This window comes from Festucalex cinctus, chromosome 11, assembly GCF_051991245.1.
Source record: "Festucalex cinctus isolate MCC-2025b chromosome 11, RoL_Fcin_1.0, whole genome shotgun sequence".
NCBI lineage: Eukaryota > Metazoa > Chordata > Actinopteri > Syngnathiformes > Syngnathidae > Festucalex > Festucalex cinctus.
In genome coordinates this window covers 27160211-27184414 of record NC_135421.1, presented here as the reverse complement: position 1 = coordinate 27184414, position 24204 = coordinate 27160211, and the positions used below count along the sequence as shown (strand labels likewise).

Here is a 24204-nt window from a genome sequence, read left to right as displayed (position 1 = left end):
ACACGAAAGAACAATAGTGATTATAACAGAACAGTGCTATGTGTTGTCTTTTGAAAAATAAAACCATACTGTGTATTTCCTGTTTATTTTTCTTTACCCCAATCCGAATATTGGCTAGACCCCTTGAGTGAGTCTTTCTTCAGTGATTCCCGCCCACCACTCTGGCAGCTTTACCCATTTACATTTGAGCATAATGCCGGCATTAGAGGAAGCACAAGGAGGCCCTGATAAGTTACAAAGTGCTGCAGGGGTAAACCTCGTAAGAGAGGGCTTGGGAGTTATTTACAGCGTTCAAATCCTTAAAAAAAAAAAAAAAAGCCATGTCTGCGGGATGAGATTGGTTTTGCAGTCGACGCCTTGCACACAAAGCAAACACAATGCAATGTGGAGGGTGTTTAGCTGTAAATGACCAGATGACATTAATTCTAATTGACTGATCTCATCCCATGCTTGGGACCCCTGTGCGTGTTAGTGTGTGTCAGTGTGTGTGATGTCGCTCTGATCACAATGTTGCACATAAAGCCCTTGAACCGAAACACTAAGATTGCCTTTTCTTTTAAAGAAGAGAATTCTCAAAGCAATTTAATTTTCATTGAAGCAATGCTTTTAGCAGTGTGGCATTTTCTATTCAAATTCTCTGTTTTGATTGCCTACTTTTCACAATAAGAGCACTCCAGATTTGCAAAGGCATTACAAACGAGGTTAAAGGCAATGGAATTCCTCCCCCTTATCTGCGAGGCGCTCCGTACAGTTGTTCCATGTGAAATGCATTTAATTGCAAATAGAAAAAGAGCGCAGAGAGCGAGGCAACAATGCGGCGGACTGAAGCGCTTCCCTCGTCCGCTTTTGAGCGAGCGCATTCAAATCGAAGCGGGCAGACAATGAGGGGAAGGAATCGTGCCCTGAATAGTCTCTCTCTGTCCTTTTTTTCCACTCTCCTCCCGGCCAATCCTCATCCTTGAAAGGGGCGGGGTTTGGAAGTCTTTGCCGCTGTCGCACCTGATAGCACGAAGACTCGCAAACGCTTTTCATCACAGGACTCTGCATGACATGTCTTATATGATAAGGCCCTTCCGCTACAGCAGTGGTGCGCAAACAATGGCCTGCGGGCCATGTGGGGAAACATAATCCGGCCCTATGTATAATTCGAAAAGAGTTTAGAACCTTTTGAGTAACACCAAAACGTTATGAGAATAAATAATAAACATTTGTTCAGTTGTAGCATATATTTTTTTTGTCATAGTACAAGAACCGTATCCAATGAAAAAGGTTCCCCCACCCCAACACCTCAGTCACTCCTTGGAGGGTTTTTGGTGGGGTGGGGTGAGTGTCAGGGGATCATGGTGCACAAAGTGCTTGAAGGCTCATGGGTCTTTGTTGGGGCAGAACACTCCCAGCGGGTCTGCTGACAGCGTCACGGCACCAAGAGGAAGAAGTTGAGGCAAGAAAGTGCACCCTTGAAACTTTCTATTTTCCCCCTGCTTAACAAAGATTTATACATATTTATACATGCCCAACTATACTGATAGCAAAGTGGTGTGGCGTGTGTTTGGGGGGGTGAAAAATCTTGGAATTGCAGAGGTAAACTATATGTAAATGCCATAAAGTAATAGACTTGTAGTGCAAATCACACCATTTTATCTTTAATTTTGCTTTCGTACCCTCCCTGCCACCGCCGCCGCCGCCCCCCCACACCGCCCCATCCTCTTTCCTCTGGCTTAAAGGTGCATCAGAGATATGCATTTAAGCATATTCAGAACACGGGGCGTGAAATTAAATGTGTGGCAGAGTGAGAAAAATATACAGACGCCCGAGATGCCTTAAAAATAGTCATTTATGCAGATGGAGAGGAATGGGATGACCCTCTCTCCAAGCATTTCTCCCCTCACTGTTCTTCCCCAATCTTGCTCTGTATCTTCATTTTTCATTGAACTCGCCAGTTTGCTGCTAAGCAGCCTTGTAGATAAGGCAAAGTGCTAAAAGGAGACGACAGAAGGAGCTCAGTGGGCCCGTTTCTATTGCACTTTCACCCAAGGCAATGGGCAGAATTTAACGGATTCCTTCCAACATATGTTTTTGCCAGATAAGTAAACAGTGTGTGTCGGAAATGAAAAAAAAAGCATTTGCAATTTAATGACATTACAGCTCCCAGCTTAGCCCGCCGTGCTGCGAGGCGAGGAGCAGAGAAAGGGGAGACTGGAAGAATGGAACTGGTGTCATCAATGTTTTTTTTTTTTCTTTCCCCCCCTTGCAAGAAACAGCACTGAATTCTTCTTATTCTTCTCTCACAAAAAAACACTTCCTTTCTCCATCCCTCCTGCTCTTTTGTTCTCCCTTTCTCCCCATAGTTTGAAATGAAATTATCTAATATTTTATTCAAGAAAAAGTTGCCTGTCCTCCATCGTCTGCAATGACGGTGCCTGTGAGTGCTCCCTCCCTCCTCCAATTCACTAAAACCTCTTTTGTAAGGCTTTATCAATGCATGCTAAAAGCAGAGCAAGAATCCAATGTGAGGACTTAGCAGGTGAGGGGCAAAGGGAATAACCTCGGACGGTTACATTGGACTGGCTGTAAATAATCCATCCATCTTATGTGAAACTCAGTGATTTTCCTCTTATTCCTCTTCCCCCCCGCCGGCAGTCAGTCTGCAGCCTTCTTCAAGGAGACTAATTGTGCAGGAAAGCAGATTAGTGCTCGGATGTACTCCTTGACCATGTGCTAATGTGATGACAAATTTGGGGACCCTGGAAGCGAAAGGCGTCGCACGCCAGGGCACTTTTGGCAAGGGGCTGTAATCTGCCTTTGGTATTAGCTCAGCAAACCGGCTTGTTTGAGTATGGATCAATCGCTCGCTCATTATTTTTACAAGAAAGCTTTATATTCAAGGCGCTTTGCCGCTGTTGATCTCTCATTAAGCACGCTTGCATGTAAATGCACTGGCAATCCCTGTGTAAGGGATATGTCACCCCGGGGCCCGGGCTTGCACAAGCACGTAAAGGAGAAGAAGGGGCCAGGAAATTTGGGTCAGACGCCGTCGCCAGGAACTTGAATTTCAGGTTTCGCTCAGAGCCACCTGCTTGGCTTTTCTGCATTTCATGTGTTTTCTTTTTTTCTTTTTTTTTGCCAATGTTGTGTTTTGAATGTCAGCCCTGGAGCCGTTCAGCAATTTAGGAGGCACAATGAGCTTTGTCTCAGTATCCCTTCCAAGTGTTCATGTTACCGCGTAAAGTGCCGCCGGCTCCTGCTTTACACTCGTTCACACGTGGTCTTTTATCATCGCTTGGCATCCTGGCTGTACAAGCGACAAAGGTGAGCCTGGGTCAGACCCAGGAGATAATGTTACACTGCGGCGAGAGGCTTATTAGTGTCTCGCTAGTCAACTAACTTCACCTGAAAAGGAACTGGCATGTGACACGCGATCTTAAACGCCACCTGAATGGAATTAACTGTCAGGATGCATTGAGCGTCAAATTAAGAGGGGGAATATTTTCAACTTGTTTACAAACATCCAACAATTCCCACATCTGTTTGCGTGACAAGAGATCACCATATTTGGCCTCACCGTACGCTGCCGCCGTGAATGACGCAACACGGAAAACGAGCCTGACAGCACCAGGCGTCGGCTGTGTCTCTTTTTTAGCGCCCTACATACATAAATCTCTTCTTGCTGTATATATTTTTACACCTTCCTGCCTTGTTATTGACATTTGTTTGCTTTTCTGACGTTCAAGTCCATTTGTGTCTCTTGTGAGAGCTTGTATGGATTCCATCTCTTTGGAAGGGGGAAAAAAATATGGTGCTGTTGTATTTGCAGTTTGTTTACAACTTGCTAAAAAAAAACATGTCAACATGCTCTGTGAATGATAGCAGACCTCAAAAGTTGTCATTTGTTTGCTTGGACAAAGCAGAAGCTAAATAAATAATGTGTCGCATGTATGAAGTAGCTGTTTAGCAGTGAGGAAAATCTGTAAACCACTCGAGAGCTGATAACAAACATCCAACTTAACTGTTCGATCAGCGTGGAAGTAGCACACCGCTTGCAAGAAACGGTTATCTAACAATCCTTTCACATTAAGAATATCACACATTGACTCATTTCATGGAACCCGGAAGGTGTAACATAACCTATTTAACCATAACCACCTATTTATTCTACGTCAGATGAAACAATTTTTATTTTTGTGCGTGACTTTTGAGTCAGTTTCTGAATTGTATGACCTTTATTGTAGATTTCAATTTCAGAAATGAGATACCATTGTCCGTCTATTTAAAATCTTCCATATTGTTATATTGCAAGTGCTGTAATCCAATAAATAATGTTGTAAAATTTTGATTTTGTGTGTGAAAAGAACCTTTAAGAATTTTACCTTTTGAACCGAGCTACCGCTGCAGTCTGATTTAGTTTATTCTTTTAAAGTCTCGGATAAAACAGATTGTTGAGGTGATTTTGAATTATATTTGTTGCTAAAAGATTGATCATAGTCTGTGGTTGGTAGAGCACTTAAAAAGAGTCTGCAAAATTTAACCTCTCAGCTGTCTGTTCAGGGATGTCTGTTTTTTTTTCACCCTTTGTTTGACATAAAGAAATTATCATAGAGATGCTGAGTAAATTAAATAAAACATTTTTAGTGGACAAAAATATGCCATATACACTTTCAAAAGTCCTGCAAATTTGATAATCGCGCGTATACGACCTCATTGTAAACCCCGCTTTGTCTGACAAATAACTGTTGGCTGAAGGGAATGTGTAGACTGTTGTGATGTCTACTCAGACCATTCATAATAGATTGGTTCTGAGGACACTTCACATTAACTCCCAATCAAGGTATGAAGTCATGCTTGTTCATCAGTAGAACTAATGGCACATTTCATGGGGCATGTTCTGAGATAATGCATGTGCTGAAGATGCCACTGTGAATTGTTGTTTTGACAGTAGGACACTTTAGTAGGTAATACAGCTTCCTTTTTATTTTGTTTTTTTCAGAACTACTAAGCCCACCATAATGCTAGATTTGGATTTCCAAATAATATTTTCCATTGAGATTAATTATATTTGGAATCATTTTTTGCAGTCTCAAAACTGTCTGTAAAACTAATTGTTGTAAATGTCTCATCTTAATTGATATGACAGTGAAGAGCTGGTAAGAAGTCAGTCCAATAGCAATTTGATTGAAAAAAAATACAAATAAAAATCTCATTCCACGTCACTTATCTGTTATGAAATCAATTCAATCAATCAATCATTATCTTAAATAAGTCAGAAATTCTTGTAATGGATGTCACTGAATTATATGCAATATCTAACAAAAGTGAGTAAAACCAAAATGACTAACTATCTACTAACTATTTGGCATTTTCACTTCGGGGTGTACTCACTTTTCTTGCCAATTTTGAGTTATTTTGAGGGAGCAGTAAATTCACACTGTTACATAAGCTTTACACTGACTACTTTTCATTTGAGTCAAATTGCCGTTTCATTAAATAACTGCAAAAATGTGAAGAGTGTACGCACTTTTTAAGATACTGTGGGTGTGTCTGTAATTTCAGTTAGTGTATTAAAAAATGCTCGATTATAAAACCATGATGACAAAGTTTACTGTCTCTCATAAAGAGGCTAACAGTAAGACTGTCCCCTCCAAAAGATTAGTCGTGCGGCAACATATCACTTGGCAAGCATCTATTCTGTTAATTACAACAAGTCTGCAAGCATTTGACTGCTAAACTGCGATATTACAATGCGCACGCTGCACTCCTGTAATCCTGTTAAAAGCAAATAAATAATCTCTGTGAATGAATGTTGGCAATAGTTGCTCTTTGAGGAGTGAGCGCGAGGGTGCCTACACAACCGCTGGCATGAAGGACTCACTCACTCACTCGCACACTCACTCAATGATGGGTTGTCATTAAAGGTGCAGTCTCGGAGCCCCCAAGATCTTTTTCCCGCTGTAATGGGCAAAATAATCTTCCGCTTTGATAGGCACACGTCGCAGAGAAGTATGCCAAGTGACAGGTACTTATCTTTTTGCCTGTGTCCTGTGTTAAAGAAAGATATAATTCTTTGCGACTGCTCCTCAGGGCATCGGCTCTTCAACTTCATTATTTCTTCTCATGATAAATATATATATATTTATATACCCCCCTCCTCCTCTTCCTCCTCCTCCTTGAAAACCTGAGAATTAATACCAAAGCCAGCAATCTCTGCCAGCGGTCATTTGGAAATGGAACAAAAAAATGTCAAATCAGTTTAAAGAACATTTTTTTTTTTTTTAGGGCTTCTCGCATGACATTATTCTAATTTATTGATGGATTCATGCAATAATCCTATGACTCTCTCTCTCTCTTTTTTTGGCTTATTAACTTAATGATTTGAGTGGATATCAAGAAGCTATACAGTCTTTTCATAAACTCTTGTCAAAAAATTCCATTGAGCCTCTCACATTGGACTTTTTCCCTTTTCAAGTTTTTGCATTTGAGTCTTACGATTTGCCATTTTAAAGGGCTTGGTGTCTTTTAATAATCCTTGAGACGCTGACTAAATAGAAATGTGAAGGTTTTACTGTAGTGAGCAACTTTTGACAGCAGTGGGAGCTATAGAGTCCCTTTGTACAGACTGAACAACATTATTAGCTTACACTGTTTTTAATTGTGCTTTAGTTCTGATTGGTGCTTAGTGTCCTTATTCTGAATGGCTAAACTGATAATCAAATTCATTGAAATGGAGGACTTTGATCTAGAAAATATTTTTCATATTTTGACAAAAAGGGACAAATGTGTAGAAGTTCATATCAAATATTGAATTAAAAAATAAATAATTAACATAAATGCTAATGAAATAGCTGTCCATATTATGAGAGCATTTCATTAAGATGTAGGTGTTAATTTCTGATCTAAAAATATGTTTTCAGCTAAGGACAGTTCTTGTCCTTGTGGTTTTATTTTGCACCATTTGTGCTCAGTTTGCCCCACTTTCACAGTTCACTGTTAAATGAACAGTTGACACAAAAATCCAAAAAAGAAGTTTAATATAACCACATTTTAAATATCCTGATAGGTGTCACTATTCATTTGCACAAAATCAGTGCATGGTCTAATATTAAGCGGTGATGAAATAATGACACAATAAATAAATAAATAAATAAATGTCACTATTTACATGCCATTAGTGTGGTCTGGCCCCAGCATCTATCGACCGCTCTTTATATACACCCCAACAGAAAATTTCAATCTGATTCAATCCAAAGTCAGTTATACAATTACAGTATAAGGAAATACAGTATGTCATCTGGTGACTATTGACCCAGAAATGGATTTACTATAGATGTAGCATAAAAACACAAGCATCTCTGTCCTGGCTGCTCAGCACAACACAGCTAATGCATTGATGACGATAATATGTACTGTATATAAGACCTGTCAAAACTGGATCCTCGTCATCCCATGTGCGTTCCCACTAATAACAAAATGCAGACTCAACTTGTTCTTATGCAAATTAGCCACGTGGTTGGCGCCTCTCTGTCCAATTTTCTCATCACAATATGGCTCAGTGAACAATAAAAGAAAAGAATGTATATTTTTTTTAATGATGTCATGGCCGCTTGTTTACCCATTTTGTAACCCGAATATTTGGCCTTGATCGGGTTATTTCCATTGAACGGAACATTGCTTTGTGTTCTGCACATGTTCTATCTGCAAGGAATCTTGGTCTTTTGCGTACAGGAAGTATATGCGGCGTTTGGCACGTATAACCCACTAGAAATACACAAGCAGAGGTAAATGTAAGGTTCAGAAAGGAGTAAGATTTATACATTTTGGCATTTTGTTTATACAAGTAGCTAAATTGTCGTGTTGAATCTGCTGTTCTCATTCACTTACATTTACCTAAAGTTTGCTAGCTCCTGATTGGTTAGTGTTGCTCAGCTGACGAGTTGTCAGGAAGTGTTGCCGCTGTAGCAGCGTATGTGACGAGTAAACGGCGTTGTTCCAAAAGAAATCCGTCTCCATCCTGCTTTGAGTGCTTTCTCATCTTATAAAGAATTTTCCTTTAACAACCGGTGGGCCCTCACGTTAACAAAAATGTTGGCAAAACGAATACACAGCACAAAACTACACTTTTTGCAGCGAAGAGGAAACAGTCTGCTTGATTTAGTGTGGTGACGGTGATTGACGTGAATATGTATTTTCCTGCTAGTAGAAATTAAGAAGTGGAAATGATTTTTGCGTCATTGTCTGTGCATGGCTGTTTACATGGGGACATTCCAATTGCCATGTATATGGGAATAACTTTGTCCATTCATGCATGTGAACGGTTATTGTGAATGTTTCACAAACGGGAATTTTGACCTTAATCCGAACATTGATGGTATGTAAAGGTCTTATTGTTCACTTACTGTGTTTTGAAGTACAAATATTTACTGTAATTGTAACTTAACGTTAACGTAGGCCAATGCTAGACTACAGCATGTTCCAACTACAAATTGGGTTTGCGTCCATCTCACAGGAACTCCGAGGACCACCTTTACCAGCCCCGCTACCCCCTACACCCGAATTCAAGAATCCTCCATTCTGAACTCTTTTTTTTTTTTTTCTTCTTCTAAAAAGAGCTCAGAATTGTTCATTCGGTAGTCTTACCGATTCAACGTCTTATCATCATCATTGCTCTTTTTTTTTTCTTTTTTTTTTTGTGTGTGTGTATGTGTGCGTGCGTTTGCGTGTGTGTGCGTTTGCGTGCGTGCTTGTGCGTGCAAATACGTATAAATGTATACTCATTAATTCACCTAAAACCTTGTAAATATCCCATTACCCTTCGCCTTAACCAGGTACTTCAGAATCTTGCCAGAGTCGTGAGGTTCAAATGGTCAGGAGACCAGAGAAAAGGTCAGAAAAAATAAAGAGAAAAGAAAGATAAATCAAAGTGAACTCTGTCCACTTATTGTATGAGCTACTTTTTCAACAAACTTCTCAAAGGCAGAGTCAGACTTCAGAGACTGTGTGCCATGTTTATCGGAGGAGGGGGGGGTCCTGTAAAGTACACAGACATTTCTCATTTCTACCTGTGACCTTGGGCACAGCGACATTTGCCGCATTGGGCTGTCGTGGAAAAGGTGCAATGCAAGATAATTTTGGCTTTTTTTTTTTTTTTTTTGCCCCCGCTTCTCCTCCTTCCCTCCTGGGAGTGCGGAGAAGTCAGAAATACAGCGTGGAGATTACAGGTAATATGACACACAGTCTTCATAGACATTCTTGACCCGAGCCGATGATGGAGATATTGCTGCAGGAGAGACTTTTCACACTTTGATTTGCCTAAAATGAGCTGGAAGAAGTCCAGCGATCACACTCTTTGAGCTTCCTCGCACGCGCGCGCGCACACCCCCACACACACCGCAATGACAACCAGGTGAGCGTGAACAAACAAATAGAAGAAATATCCTCAAAGAGACCATATTGATGTTTTATTCATGTACGTGGAAGGAAAAAAAAAACTGTAAAATGATCCATCTGAAGCCATTGAAGTCAGGTGATAATCCACATGCTCGTAGGGCGGCCCTGGGGCGAATTAGGGAATGGGAAGCTTTTGTGCTTCCATCTCAGGTCAACACGCTTGAACCGCTGATACATATGTATGTTAATTTGCCTAATCTCACTTCTACAAATGTCTTACAGGCCTTGATATAAGGCTTTGACATAGAATCGTATCAGGGCATCGGAATGGGAGCTTTTTAAAAAATTGTAATTCATACATAGAGAGCCTTTTGTATCATAGTGAAATACATTTTCATTCGTTGCAAAATATAAAACATTGATAAGTATATTGTCATTGTCATTAATAGTTAGGCCGAACTGGGCATTATTATCATCTTTAAAAGCATTTCATTATGTGCCCAAAATGTTGTAGCCAGTGGGAAGGATGACACATTTCTTCTTTAAGACCCATTTTTCCGTTTAAATTAGGACAAATGTAAAATGAAGTGCTTTCAGTCATGTAACTTTTTTTGTCATGAATTAAATAGAAATATCCAGCATAATAAAATTAACTCTTCTCCTTCTCAGGTAACTTGGCTGAATGTGTTTCCTCCCTCCCCCTCTCCATGCAACCTTGACGCTCCTCCTGATGCAAGAAAAGCAAATGCACTCATTGCTGTAAGGTCAGACATAAAAAAATGTGGTTTCAATAGTAAAACTGAATCATTTTATCCGGTATAGAGCAACCACTTGAGCTCCTCCAATGTTCAGCATCTTCACATCAGGGCCAGTTGCCTATTCACACACGCACACAGATGCATACACACACATTTAGTGATTTAATATGCAAAGGAAATAAATTCCTATTCGATCATTTATTCTTCCTTTTATTAAAAAAAAAAAAGAGACAGAAAACGTGATTCGAAAAGATTCTAAGGCTCAAGGTGAGTGAAAAGTGATGATGTCAAAAATCATTTGGACTGTGCCTTTTTCTCGGGTGCCAGAGTTATTGAGGTCACGCCGGCAAGAAAAAATAAAAAAATAAAAAAATTAAGTAACATTGTGAATAAATTCTCATAAATGTAAAATTGGTGTAAATGCACACCTGCAATGAAGCCTTATGGGAATGTTATCAAGTTGTACTTGAAAATATGAATGATTCCTGTAATCCATCTTGGTTTTTGTAACCTTATGTCTTTTTTTTGTCATACCCATATGACTTTTCTGAACCAAAAAGATAACTTTTTTTCATTCTTACATTTTTCCTCGTAAAATACAGATAACATTTTTAAACATTTAAGAGCTTAATTCAACAAGATTGCAACTTAAATTTTAAAACTTCATCTTTAAAAGATTTCATTATGTGTCAATTCATAGTGCTTCATCTTCATCCTGTTATAAAAAGTCCCAAATATATAGACGTATATAACATTGACTTTTAGAAACATGCAACATTTTTCTCGCAGCACATTTGGCATCCACATTATGACCGAAAAATAATATGATCCTCTTCTACAACTTTGACTTAATTCAAGTCACCAAAAGACTTTGCTTTCATAACGTTACGACTTTTTGCATTTATACTTTTTTTTTTTTTTTTTTTTTTTTTTTTTCCAAAAAAGCGATGTTAACTGATTTTATATTATTAGGACTTTGATTTTGTATGTCTTGTTTCATATATATATATATATATATATATATATATATATATATATGTATATATATGTATGTATACACACACACACTTACTGTGTATATTTATTATTGTATATTTTTTGGTGTGGGGAAGGGATTTATTGCTTTCTACTTTCTTCTTGGGTTGGCTCCTTCCCTAATATGACTTACTGTAATTCTCGTCACTTTACCATTCTTCTCATGTCACATTATAACGTTACTCATCACATTCTTAAGATTTTACTCTATATACTGACTTTTCTCCGCCCAAATTGTCTTGTTTTTATTACTTATAACCCAACAACTTATTTCTTCATTACATCACGAGTTATGATCTTATGACTTTTTATACATAAACATACATAAACATTACGATTCTATTCATGCGTCATTCAGTGTGCGAGAAGAAGCAGGAATTGTGGCCTAACAACTTGTGACAGATTCTCTATGACAATGCCGTGTGCATCTGACACTTCCTAAGTGAGAACATCACATCCTTTGTGTTATTTTTTTTTTCTTTTCTTCTTCTTCTTCGTCCTCGTCATTTTCGTCGTCATGTTCGTCTATTTCACCTTCTTCTTTGCTCTTTCCTCTTTCCCAAACTGAGTGGGATCCCTTTTAAAGACGTGGACGGCATCAAGATGGCGACGGCGATTGTGCTGTGGGTGATCCTGTATGAGTTTTTCCAGGATTGCATGGCAGAGAAGGCTGGGGAAGTGTCTTTGCGTTTGCAGTTCAGATTTGAAAGGGAACTTTCGTGACACCACCTGGAAGTATTTTATTTTATTTTTTTAATATGTCATTTTCCCGCCTGCAGTATACAACTTTAATATTGTGATTTCTTTAAATGTAATATTGTGGATTCATTATTTATAACTTTTTTTGCAGGGTGGTGTAGTGCAATCTTTTTCTCACAAAACTGCATTCCTGTAAAATGAATGCTTTTATTCTCAGAACCTTATACATAACATATGACTTTATGATTGTAACCTTTTTTTTCCCCTCAATGTTCAACTTTGTTCAGGTAATATTACACATTTATTCGTGTTGCAATTTTTTTGGGCTCCCAAATGTCACTTGCTCCTGCCATTTATTTTCATTAACACTTTTCTCATGTCGCCCTCGGTGGATGCAGATGCACAGCACCCCACACCCTCCCTTTCCTCTTATTCACTTGAAGACCTTGGAGCCAAGGCTGGAAAACATTTTAATAGGAAGGCCTTTTCTTCTCTCACTTCTTTCCATAGCTGCATCTCCACCTTTCCCCATTCAGGGCCCGTCTTCGACAGAGAAAACATAGGCCATCTATTCAAAAGGCATTTAGTCCATTTCTTTCTTGGCCGGTAAACCCATTCATCGATTGTTCTGGTTTGTAGATGGCATTCTAATGCTAATCTGGCGTGTTAAATATCTTTTTGTTCCCCTCCGCCATCTTTCACCGTTTTGTCATTCAGTTTATCCAGTTTTGGCCACCCATTTTATTTATTTATGCGCCTGCTCCTATTCATCCGCTCATGTATTTTTTATTATGTTGTTTCACTGTCATGCAGTGTCAACTCACTCCATTCAGTGTGGGCTACTTGAAGGGCTTGCGGGGACAAAGCGTGTACACATTGCACCGCTATTCACTCCGTCCAGCTGGATCGCTTGAGAGAGAGCGAGAGGAGGAGGGAGGGAGGGAGGGGGGGGCAAAAACCTTGTGAAAAGAAATCCTGCACAATGGACACAGAAGAAGTGCACAATGCTAACAGTTTTCCAAATACCACTGATTGCTTTCATCACAATGAGCGAGAGCAGCCGCTTTTCTCCGAGCTCCACTTCAACAAACAACGCTCGCACAAAACCTCCCAACCCGCGTTTTGTGCGCAAACAAAACCTCCTCGACCGTCTAAACGCTCCCACAGAAAGAAAGCAAGAAAGGGGACAAAAAAAAGGGGGTCTTTCACATTTCCTTCCCTTGCAAGATAAAATATATATAAAAAAAAAGGCTAAAAAGCAGGAATTTAATGCAATTTATTGTAATTTTTAATGAGACGATTTTAGCAATTTCCTCATTAACAGTAGTGCAATTCAATTAATCTTAAAGAAGCATAACCATTTAATTTGAATACAATTAAATATTTGTTTGTGTTTTATTTAGTAATAGCACCACGAGGTCACTTTGCGCGTTCTTTTTAAGTGGGTGGTGGGATGGGTGGGCTCAGGGCTGTTCCCCCCCCCCCAAGGAGGAAGTTCCACGGGTGTTGCAAACGCAGAGCTCCACTCAAAGGGTTTAATTAACCGCGACGGAGATAATTATCCCTGGACTGTCCAAATTAGTTTTGCATAATCGGCACCGATCCTTATGAATTAATCTCCCAGTGTAATCTAGTAAAAAGAGGGGAGGGGGCTGGATTGAAATTCAACGCACACAAACACATAGTTGAGAACACACTGTGATCAGCAGGTTGTGCATGTCCCTTTTAATTCAGATTAGAAATACACTTTTAGGGGGTACATGCACTATATACACCCTCAGTGACACCGGACAAAAGCGGCCTTTTCTTTTTCTTTTTTTTTTTCTTAAATTCACCTGGACTCCACAGCGGAAAAAAAATACCCTGATGTTCATCACATCAAAAACTATAATCCGATTAATTTTTAATCCTATTTGGGTTTATTGTTGTGATTATTATTGTTCCTCTGATCCGCTTCTCAACAGGTGACACATATAAAGAAAACACAAACATACAAATTCTATAAGAGTTAGTTAATCCCTGCACATGATACAAGAGGAAAGTTTTTTTTTTTTTTTTTTTTTTTCAGGGGTGCTTTTGAATTTATCTGAAGGCAGATTAAATAAATTACATCCTCCTTAAAACGTCTCATGTGCAAATTCAGTCTTGTCCTTTTTATTTGCTCACCATAGATTCCACTAAAACAATAAATATTACAGACATCTAGAAAAGGGTTTAAAAACTCTAAGTCAGGGGGGGGGAATCCAAGTCGGGTGGGCCACATTACGGCCCATGCATGGGAAGCATTGCATCAGGCCGGTCATGCAATTCCAAAAACAAATAGTGGACCTGTTATAAAAAGTCCCAATTGTGCATAATAGAATCATATACTTTTGTTCCATTGAATATGAATTTAGTGTGGCCCTTGAGGACTTAAAAAAAACAACCCTGCAAATATTCCCCACCACTGCTCTAAATGTACACATGATGCTAGTGAAATGAACCTGCGTGGGTGCCCCAGAACACTAAATAAACTGACTTTTTTTTTTTTTTTCTTTTGTACATTTTGTTTTTGTTTTGCAGGTGTGTCACAATCCTCCCAAGGACCGTCGGACAGTCCCGGCTCCAACAGGTGCAAATTAACGTCCCCTTTTTCCCTCCCTCTAATTGGCAGAAGTTTGGCGAGTTCTTACAGAGACCTTTTAAATAAAGGCAAATCATCCATACATGTGATCCATCTATGCACACGTCATCACATGTTCAGGTTTGTGCATGCATAAATCAAAGTAATGCATCAATAGTTTGTTTTGTCTAATGCTCGCCTGGGGTCGATCATAAGGCCGCCGCGTAGGCGGGGTAAGGTTCGAGTTGGGGCTTCCCCATCCCGGGGAGCAGGATGTACGCGAGGGGCGGCTGGAGTCCGGTGGAGGGCCACGCCGTGCAGTTGCAAGGGATCATGTAGCCAGGGTTCCCGGGGGACGGGTGCGAGTGGGTGTGCGTGCCGCCGCCCACGCCGGTCCCAGCGAAAGCACTGGCGGCGCTCGGCGGGTAGCCCAGCGGGGACGCGTAGGGGAACGAGTGCGGCGAGAGCTCGCTCATCTTGGAGCCCAGGTCGAAAAAGGAGTAAGGGTTCGTCGACATGGACGGGTTGAAGAAGACCCGGGCCGCCGCGGCCGCTGCCGCCGCCGCCGCCGCCGCCTTGTCCGGGTTGCCGATGATACTCTCGGGCAGAACTCCGGCGGAGAGCCCGCTGACTTTGAGCGCGTCGTGCTCCCCGAGGTTGTAGGGCACCGGGAAGGAAAACTTGTCCTTTTTCATCAGGGTCTTGGGCTTCCGCCGGGGTCGGTACTTGTAGTCGGGGTGCTCCTTCATGTGCATGGCCCGCAGCCGCTTGGCTTCGTCGATGAAGGGCCTCTTCTCGGACTCGGTCAGAAGTTTCCACTCGGCGCCCAGACGCTTGCTGATCTCCGAGTTGTGCATTTTGGGGTTCTCCTGGGCCATTTTCCTCCGTTGGGCTCTGGACCACACCATGAAGGCGTTCATCGGACGTTTGACGTGATCCATCGGTTTTGACATAACTTTGCACAAACTCTCTGTAGCGGAATGAACACATGCGCAAACGTCAACAAAATGCACTCACTCGACAATAAGACAATCACGAGTCGGTTTACTTACTTGGGACTTTAATTCTTCATCCCAAACGCGATGATCTTCTGCAAACACAAAAAAAAAAAAAAGAAAAAGAGAGAACTCCTTAAAAGTGTTGTATTCTCCTATTCATCCTCGCGTCCACGCCAACGCAAAACAACAGTGGGCAGAAAAACACGCAGTCTTGTCTGGTTGTCCTACGGGTGTCATCCGGCATCAGCAGCAGCGCGCACGCAAGTGGATGACAAGTCTGCGTGGCCCCGTGTGAAATACTGCATGTGTGGCAGGTAGTGAAAGTGCCGACTGGCGCATGCGCACTAGAACGCCACCGCGCGCGATCGACTCTTTTCACCCCCCCCACCCCCCACCTCTCTCTTCTTCCCTCTAAATTCCCAGCCTCTATTTTAAAGAAATGCTCAATTCGCGCAGTGTTACCCCGATCACTTTATCCCATAATAAAAGCGCCCATTTTATTTCTGTTAATTGCGCACGTAATAGTCCATTACGCACGAACGCGCGCGCGTCTTTAGCGCGCTCGTTCACCTCGCATGGCCTCACCTGCCCTTAACCCCTCCGCACTCACCAACGCCACCTTTTAAATATACTAGCCCGCTATTTAATATTGCCATATTTGGTGACAATATTGAGCCACTGAGGAGGTCTGAAGTGTTTCTAATCGTGCTCGGTGGAATTAATTACTTTCCTCAAACCACCAGCAACCCCCCCTCTCCCCATTTTCCCCTCTTTTCACTTCAAAAGACCCTCCCAAGGGCAGCCAGCCGATTCATAACTTCGCAATTATTACATATCAGCTTGGACTTGTTCAGTAAATTGATGGTTGGAGTTTTTTTTTTTTTTTTCCCCTCACACCTTCACTGCTCTACATTATTATTTATGTCCAACAAAAAAATTAATAAGGGAATATAGCAGAGCGCTTGAAAAAATATAAACGAGGAATTGTGTCTGCAGGTGAAACATTTTAATGAATGAGGAATTCAGTTAATAGTGGTTTGCCTCTTTTAAAATATTGAAATTTACAGCACAATCACTTCTACATGCAACAATTGTGCATAATTGGTGGCTTTTACTAAATAAGTCATATATGCAAAATGTAATCCTCCTGTTAACCATGGTATTATTTTTAATGATTTGCTTAAAAGGTATTATTTTGATTATTTTGTTTTTGTCTCAGCAGCTTGGTGGAGAGGATGATCAGCATCCTGCAGTGCAGGTGAGAGACACACACGACACTACACGCACACACACACAACACACGCATGCATAGAAATCCTACGGGTGGCTTAATTTTTTGTTCAGCAAGATAATGACACAAAACAGGAAAAAATATGATGCATTTTTTTTTTCCATTAGATGATCGATGTACTGTATATCTATATTTTCCAATACAAAGGTTAAAATTCAAATTCTTATTTTTTTTAAATTCATTTTAGTTTTAATGTTTTCAAAAATGTAATTTCTTCCATTTTTCGTCAGGATTTTTATTTTATTTTTTGCACGTACACGTACACCAGTTGTGAGGCGTTTAATTAGAATCTGTCCAAATGAGAAAATCACAACAATAAGACAAACCCTCCTCTCACCTGCGGTCTTCCCATCCTTCCAAGCCCTTGTTGTCAGGCCGGAAATAACACTTCAATAATTCAAGATGAGTTAGTGAGCGCGGGGAGAATTATACCTGCATGGCTCCAGCCTCTGAGACGGAGCCACCTCGGAGCACACAGAGCAGGATAAGGCTTGAATGGGGGTGGGGGGCGGTAGCATGCAAATAAATAGACGGAGACAGCAGCAACAACATGCCCATGGGGACTTTCTCCTCTATTAAGAGAGATCACTCACATTTGACTCCCTAAAAATTAAACCAACACACACAAAAAAAAAAAAATCGTGCAGCAGCGATCTCTCTGAAATGAAGCAGCCCCGAGAGGTGCAAGGATCTTCATGATAGCACCAAAAACACTTTTATTCCGCTAACAGTGCACAGGTGGCGTTAAAAAGCATGCAACTCGACAGAATAATTCCTGAAATTCCACTGCATTTTCGTTATTTTAATCTCGTTAGTCTGTACATACTTGTTTAAAGCAAAACATTAACTGACCTCCTAGGAAGAATGTACTTAATCTAATAAAATGCATATTTTTAAATTCATCATCTTTCTGAACCTTCTAGAAGATACATGCAATTGGATGAGAGGATGGTGCAGCAAACTAAAATAGGAAGTTAAAGGAGAAAGATGTTTGAAAGAGGAAAATCTAGGCTGACGAAAGTTGATGCAGCAAGTTAAGGATCTAAGTAGATGAAGAAGGAAAAATGCAGGAAGTAGGAAGGCTGTTAAAGGAGCAGTATGCTGGCAGGCAGGTCCTTCAACTTCCTGTGGGTTCACCCTCAGCAGGCAGTCAGAAGTGAAACATGAAGAAGTTGAATGTGCATGTACAGCTTCAACTTCTTCAGCATCTTTCCCGTCAAATGCTCGCCTCCTTCATCCAACCCCTTCAACTGCCTGCATCCTCCTCATAAAATTATTTTTCTCCTTTTAGTTAACCACCGTCTCTCCTGCCTTCGTCCTCCTCCACCTCCTCCTGCTGCTCCCGCACAGGCCGAGCAGGAAATAGCAGGTATGCAATTTTTTATTCTTTAAGATTGATGCCCCACTTTACATCAGATGAAAACAGATTTTCTGTTTAACGTGCGGCCAATAATGAGCTTGAAGCTGTGGGATGTAATTATAAATATGATGTGCTTTGTTTAAAACATTTAGGCCACTTGTATAATTAGCTGATGGAATAAATTTTATCATGAAGATACGAGCACCATAAATAAAGCATGCATTTGATTAAAAAAAAAAAAAAGAAAAAAAAAAGAAGGAAATAAAATGGGAACATTAGAAATATTTTTCTGTTGGACAAAGGTGCTCCTCTGCATGATGTGATCCGTATTGACAGTCAATTAGTCACCAACACATCCTATTAGCTCCAGAATCTTATCTTAAGTGAGCCTTTGATAAAGTGCTAATGACAAACAGTTTAAGTGTGTAAGGGAGCCAATGGATCGCTATTTAAAGATGACTGCTTGTAGATTAGAAGCCATTTTGTCTACGGAGGTTTCTGTGCGGCTTTGCACAATGCAGAGAAAGCGCAGGGCAACATAATGATCGGATTGCTAACGAGACAATGTCGACTTCGGCATCACCTCAAATGAGTCACACATCCATAATTCATGTGAATAAAGTTAGTATTTTCCCGCCGTTTAAAGATGTGACCTATTTTGAATAGTTGTGTTCTCCAAACACATTCAACGGGTGCCAAATTAGTTGTGCAGCTCTTTAATCATTCTAATTATACAGTCTTTATTGCACCTCGGGGCAGACTTTCGTGTCTTTGTCTACGTGGGAATTATTTTGGTGAAGAACCAAAATATTTACTCAACCACAGCCTAAATATTACGCATATCAGGAGGAATTGAGAAAATAATCCTCTCATAGACCGCTAGTATTAACTTAATCACATTAGTGTAAATACTATTGATGGTGGTCATGATCCTGAGCGAGCGTTCGTGTGTGTGCGTGAAGCAACGGCGCGGGATGGTGCTGCAAAAGGCCCCCGAGGACTGAGCGCTGTCAGTGCTTGTGATGTGCCTCTAAAGAGGATTGATAGTCATTTCCTTCATGGAGGAGCTGAGCCGACGTGTACACGAAACTTTGAAAGCACATTATAGGAGGAGAATGGCTCCACAGAAGGATGCGCCGGATAAGACCTTCGTCTTGAAACCAGCGCTTGTCATCGTATTAAATGTAATCTCACCTTGCTTGAATATCGCCGCACTCCCGAGGGGGGCAAAGGAAATAGTAGCATTGGTTAAAAAGAAAAACCAACTGTCTGATATTGATGAAAAGTCAGATATATTGATGTGAGATTACAGCGCTGAGCCTGCGGGCTGGATGTTGAGCTGGTACATATCCTTGGTTGAGATCCACCTCCCTGCAGGCTCTGACTTTTCCCATGATACACTGTTTGGAACCATTTAGCAGATACATTATCACCGGCCTTTTCTTCCTCATTATATTCGCCTCCCCCTTATCGCCGCGGCATCGCTGCAAAGCCCCAAATAGAGAGTTGTAATTACCACCAGCGCCACCTGATAGCGACCCCTCCTATCAGCTTTTATCACTGCAAGTCTTGCTAACTCATCACGGGGACCTGGGGAAGAAAAGACCCCGCTCGTGGCACACGTCTCTCACAAACGCGTATAGTTGCAGTCGGGGGATCGGAGAAAAGTGATGCACTCAGGCTTTTTCTTCCACCTGGTTTCCTGCAACCCCACAAAGACTCACCTCTCCTTTTATGCGGAGGCTGAATCGAGGCGGTGGCGCAAACAAAACGTGATCCAATCTCCTTGAACCCGCGGCAACGCACCGCGTTGGCTTTTACATTGGCCGTCGTCCTTCAGCGGGAACGCTCGACTTGTGTACGCGGCACATCAAAGGCGCCGGTGTAAAAGTTGTCGTGGGTAGCGCTCCCAGCTTGTTAGCCACCTCTGACCTGAAGGTTTCCCTCGTGCCAGTGAATAGACGACGGAGCACGCAGCCTGTGTGGGTTTTTGGGTTAAAACTGTGTATCTATTTAAACAGCTCTGATTAGGGGTCAAGAATGCTTATGCAGACAGAAAGAAAAGAGTGAAAAGACCAAATCAGACAGCATAATCATGAGGCGCTGTGTGCAGAAGAAAAGAGAAGGACAACATTTAATGAAGCTTACAGCAAAATTATAACCCTGACTTGGGGTTACATTCAGATGAATGAACGGAACAAAAATCTCAATACCAAGCTGAATTATGTTAACTTGCTTTAGTGCTGTCTTTGTCTTGCTTATATAATTACACTCATAATTGTATGCCACCGGGTTACTTTGGATTCATCCTCTGCAGTGATTTCTTTATGTGCACAACACAGCTCAGTTTAATTTGTTAATAGTACGGCGGAATATCCAAACGCGAGTGCTCTTAAAGGTGTTAAATGCTTTCAAAAAGTCGCACAACCTCCTGGGAGCCATGTAAGACATCGACAAAGTTTGAAAGACATCGGCATGTTGCATATTTTTTAAAGTCATTACTTATAAAGTTAGTAAAGGTTTTATGATGGCGACAGTTTGACCCTTAAACAGATTAGTTTATTTCTAAAGCTACATTCACAGTGCAGGGTGTGATACCAAATTCAGATTTTTTAAATTATTTTTTTTGTATGAAATCACGTCTTAGATTTAGCCAGCCAGGTTAAGAAGCCAGCCAGGCTCCTAACATATGAAATTGAGGTAGCGTGACAATTTTACAGGTAGCCCGACCCTTTCTGTGCTCTTTAATTCACCTGAAACCTGTTATAAATCTCAGACCCTTCACCTTAACCGGATGCTTTAGAGTCCCGCCAGTGTCGTGAAGTTGTCAGGAGACCAGAGGAAGTATCAAAGGAAAGAAAGATGAAACAAAGTGAAACCTAACTTCCACCCACAGTTACAAAACCAGAACCTTTTAGATACATCTAAATTCCAACAGATTAGGGAGACCTTGAGAACAGAGGAAAGACTAAAGGAAGGAAAGATGAAGCACAGTGAGATGCACAAACACCAGCCTCCACTGATTCAGCCACCAGTGGGAGAAGCAAATTCTTTTTTGAGTTTCAGTAGATGCTGGTGTGATGGATCTGGCATGCATGAGAACCTGAGTAACTGTGTGATCAATGGCAGGGCAAGTGTCCTGTCAGCAGAACCCTGTTTGGCCCGAGAGAGAGGAGGTGGGTGGGCGACGGCTGTCTGTGGTTATTTCATTATATTTGATGTACATCAGCGTGGCATGGTAACGTTGCCGGTGTCGCTCGCTCCGATCGGGTCATTACTCATTGGAGAGAGTGAGTGAGGGAGACGGGAGGTGACGGCCGGCAGGGGTGTATTGATCAAATGTTGACGGAGTATTCCCACCTCGCTGTCATCAGCAACATCGCCACGCCGATCCCGCGAACCGCGCGGCAGCCCTGATGCTCCCGCGGACGACTTCCACTTATCGGCAAAGCAGGCGCTCCGCGCGTTAAGATGTTTGTCTAATGATTTGAAGTAATCTGTTTATTCCCCCACTTCTCCTCCCCCTCCTCCTCGTTTATCTAAGCAGAGCAAAGCGGGGAACATGCCCGCTCAAAATCACACTTCAAAGCGCTAATCAGTGGCGTGAAGATGAATAAATTTACTCGTGTGAGAATGCTCCTCCGGTTTGCACTTTTTTTGTTGTTCTTTGCTGAAAGTCAAAGGTATCCGCTCGCCACACAAAGGCCAGGACTCTGGAAGTGTCGCATCGTCCTCCCAGGGGATGCAAGCTAAACAGGTCCCGCCCCCCTATAATGCCCAGTCATCCCCGAGGGGGGTGTTTGTAATCCATAGGAAAGTATCTTTTACTGCTCAAATTAAGTCCTGCCAAGAGTCAAGTGAAATCAATATGGTTAATCCATAAATTGTCCTGAGTGGTAATTGCTAAGAGGAACTGTAATTACAAAGGACATTAATTCACCTCCTTAGATTTTGTGCCACAGTAATCCAGCTGGCTCAGACTAACAATTCACAAAAGAAGTGTCCGTTTTTTTGTTTTTGTTTTTGTTTTTTAGCATTTTTGAAACATGAAAACACAAACTTTATAAAGTTAGTCAAAATCATAATTTCCGTCTAAACACATTGACCATCTAACAATCAATGATTGTCTGTGAAAATTGTGAGCTGACATGCCATTGTTGCTTCATAACGGGTGTCCTCAGTTTAATCAACGTACAATCAACTACTAATACGTTGTGACCCGCACCGTACTTAATGTAAAATTCTTGTGGGGGAGTTTAATAAGAAATGTATTTTTTTGCCCCCATTGTTTGGACGTTTACCAGTACCTATGGGTTGTTAAAACAAACAAGAAAGCAAAAAAAACAAAAACAAACACATTATAGCGCACTTCATACGCAGCATAATCAATATGCACAATCAATGCTCAATATGCTTCACATACTGTAGTTTGGTAAATGGCCCATACTGTAGTTGAGTACACAAGTAAAAGCACTTCCAAGCAGAGTTAGATCTTTAAAAGCAAAGTAAAGAGATTAAAAATAGCTTACTGTTATTACTAAGAGAGCGTACAGAGCAAGAACAAGGTTTTCAAAAACGTAATTTTAAATATGCTTTCAAAGACCTTAATCATACATATGGTTATAGGTTTTAATATGGATTTAAAAGCTTATACACTATGTTGGTATGTCCAAGTTACTGTATTCACTTTGACAATAAAGAACTCCAGCAAATCGGGAGACTATTATATACAAGTACAGAGAACAAATTGCTTTTTAAGGGTAATTTTGGGGGGGGTTGTGTTATCTACGGGCGTGTCATTCACGGGACTTTGTGGTAATTGTTTTATATTTGTAGCCTAGAAGTGTTTTTCTTTCAAATACTTACAGTAATTATGACTTAACTACATAAAAGTGATACACAGTCATTTGCATAGAAATTGGAGTTCAGTTGGAACTTTGTCGCAAACCGAGTATGTCCTCCCGGTACTGTGAGCCAAATCCAATATCACTGTTTACTTTTGCCGTACTGTACTGTACACTTGAAACAAATGACATCTTCACGTGCCTAATTCAAGCATCTTCTATTATCGCCAACTACTGTCCTGGCATGCAAATTACAGCATTTTTTTTTTTAAACTGTCATTGTAAGCATAGTCTGGTTGCCCTCAAGTTCTCTTTCCAAACACTTTTGGCTCTGCTGCAAGCATTGTGCAAAGCTTTTTGAACCCCTGCGTGCTACACTCCATGGGTTCTTACACTGACCAGTCATCGATAACAAAGCTTTCACAAAATATACACTTTTGTTCCCACCGACAATGTGTTCCGGGCATTAGCATGACAATAACGTGAAAAATCTACACGGATCAAACCTTTACGCGCCCGACTAAAGACACTCGGAGCGTCGAGCAAACGCCGGACGACGACCTGTGTACATTCGGGTCTTTTTTTTTTTTTTTAATGCACAAACATTCTACAGGCATTCTTGTGTGCAGCCCCAGGTTGCAGCTGGCCCGTCTCTCACTGTGCACTGCCAAGTGCAAGAAAAGGGGGCTCTCTTTTATCAGGACGGAGCGAATGTGGGTTAATGTGTCTGCGAGAGAGTGTCCCAGGGAGCCCCGCTCTCCCATTCTTTGGCCATTCTTTCCACTTTTCTCCTCTCCTGCACTCGGGATAATTGCAGTTTAATTGGGTGACAAGAAATGAAAACTGTGTCCACATTATCTGGGATTATCTCTTTTTTTTCTTTTTTCCTCCAGCTTGCCATCAATTCAAAAGGCCCATTTATCAAGCACGGGGGAAGCTGATGCATGGTCAGCCTGTAGCACCAGTTAGCAAAATGAAGCGCGAGGGAGGGGTCGCTGCAACTGACAGGCCGGGAAAAATGTTCTTTGCATCTTATCGTAAGTGTGCATTCATCTTCGAGATGCATATCTTCAAGCCTCTGTAAATCAATAACGTATACAATCCTATTCTTCCATGAAAAGTGTGTTTCTTTCAGACGCACAAAAACACCACATTCTCCCCAACAATCAGGATGCTCGAGTGGAGATTATTCAGAAACATCTCACAAAAGCAATCGCGCATCACTTTAGCATCGCAGAC

General features: G+C 41.2%; 3 protein-coding genes across 13 annotated transcripts in view; 1 reads left to right on the top strand and 2 right to left on the bottom strand.

Moving 5' to 3' along the window:
- Nucleotides 1-24204, top strand: part of LOC144030146 (uncharacterized) — an 84309-nt gene that overhangs the window by 10817 nt on the left and 49288 nt on the right. For 6 of the 11 annotated variants that reach the window (XM_077536147.1, XM_077536148.1, XM_077536152.1 and 3 more), the window contains 4 exons: nt 10048-10142; nt 14433-14481; nt 16690-16728; nt 18053-18130. In XM_077536147.1, coding sequence (XP_077392273.1) covers nt 10048-10142; nt 14433-14481; nt 16690-16728; nt 18053-18127 — 258 coding nt within the window. In that variant the 3' untranslated portion in view covers nt 18128-18130. Of the gene's footprint in view, nt 1-10047; nt 10143-14432; nt 14614-16689; nt 16729-18052; nt 18131-24204 lie in introns of all 11 variants that reach the window. The other 5 variants (XM_077536154.1, XM_077536153.1, XR_013287204.1 and 2 more) reach the window with 4 other exon arrangements.
- Nucleotides 13573-15425, bottom strand: sox21b (SRY-box transcription factor 21b). Its single transcript, XM_077536145.1, has one exon. The coding sequence runs from the start codon at nt 15423-15425 to the stop codon at nt 14682-14684; it is 744 nt and encodes a 247-aa protein (XP_077392271.1). The 3' UTR covers nt 13573-14681.
- The window catches only part of LOC144030138 (ATP-binding cassette sub-family C member 4-like), a 65883-nt gene continuing 57050 nt past the window's right edge, over nt 15372-24204 (bottom strand). Inside the window, exons 31-32 of the mRNA XM_077536135.1 lie at nt 15525-15562; nt 15372-15442 (exon numbers count right to left, since the gene is read on the bottom strand). Coding sequence (XP_077392261.1) covers nt 15533-15562 — 30 coding nt within the window. The 3' untranslated portion in view covers nt 15372-15442; nt 15525-15532. The remainder of the gene's footprint in view (nt 15443-15524; nt 15563-24204) is intronic.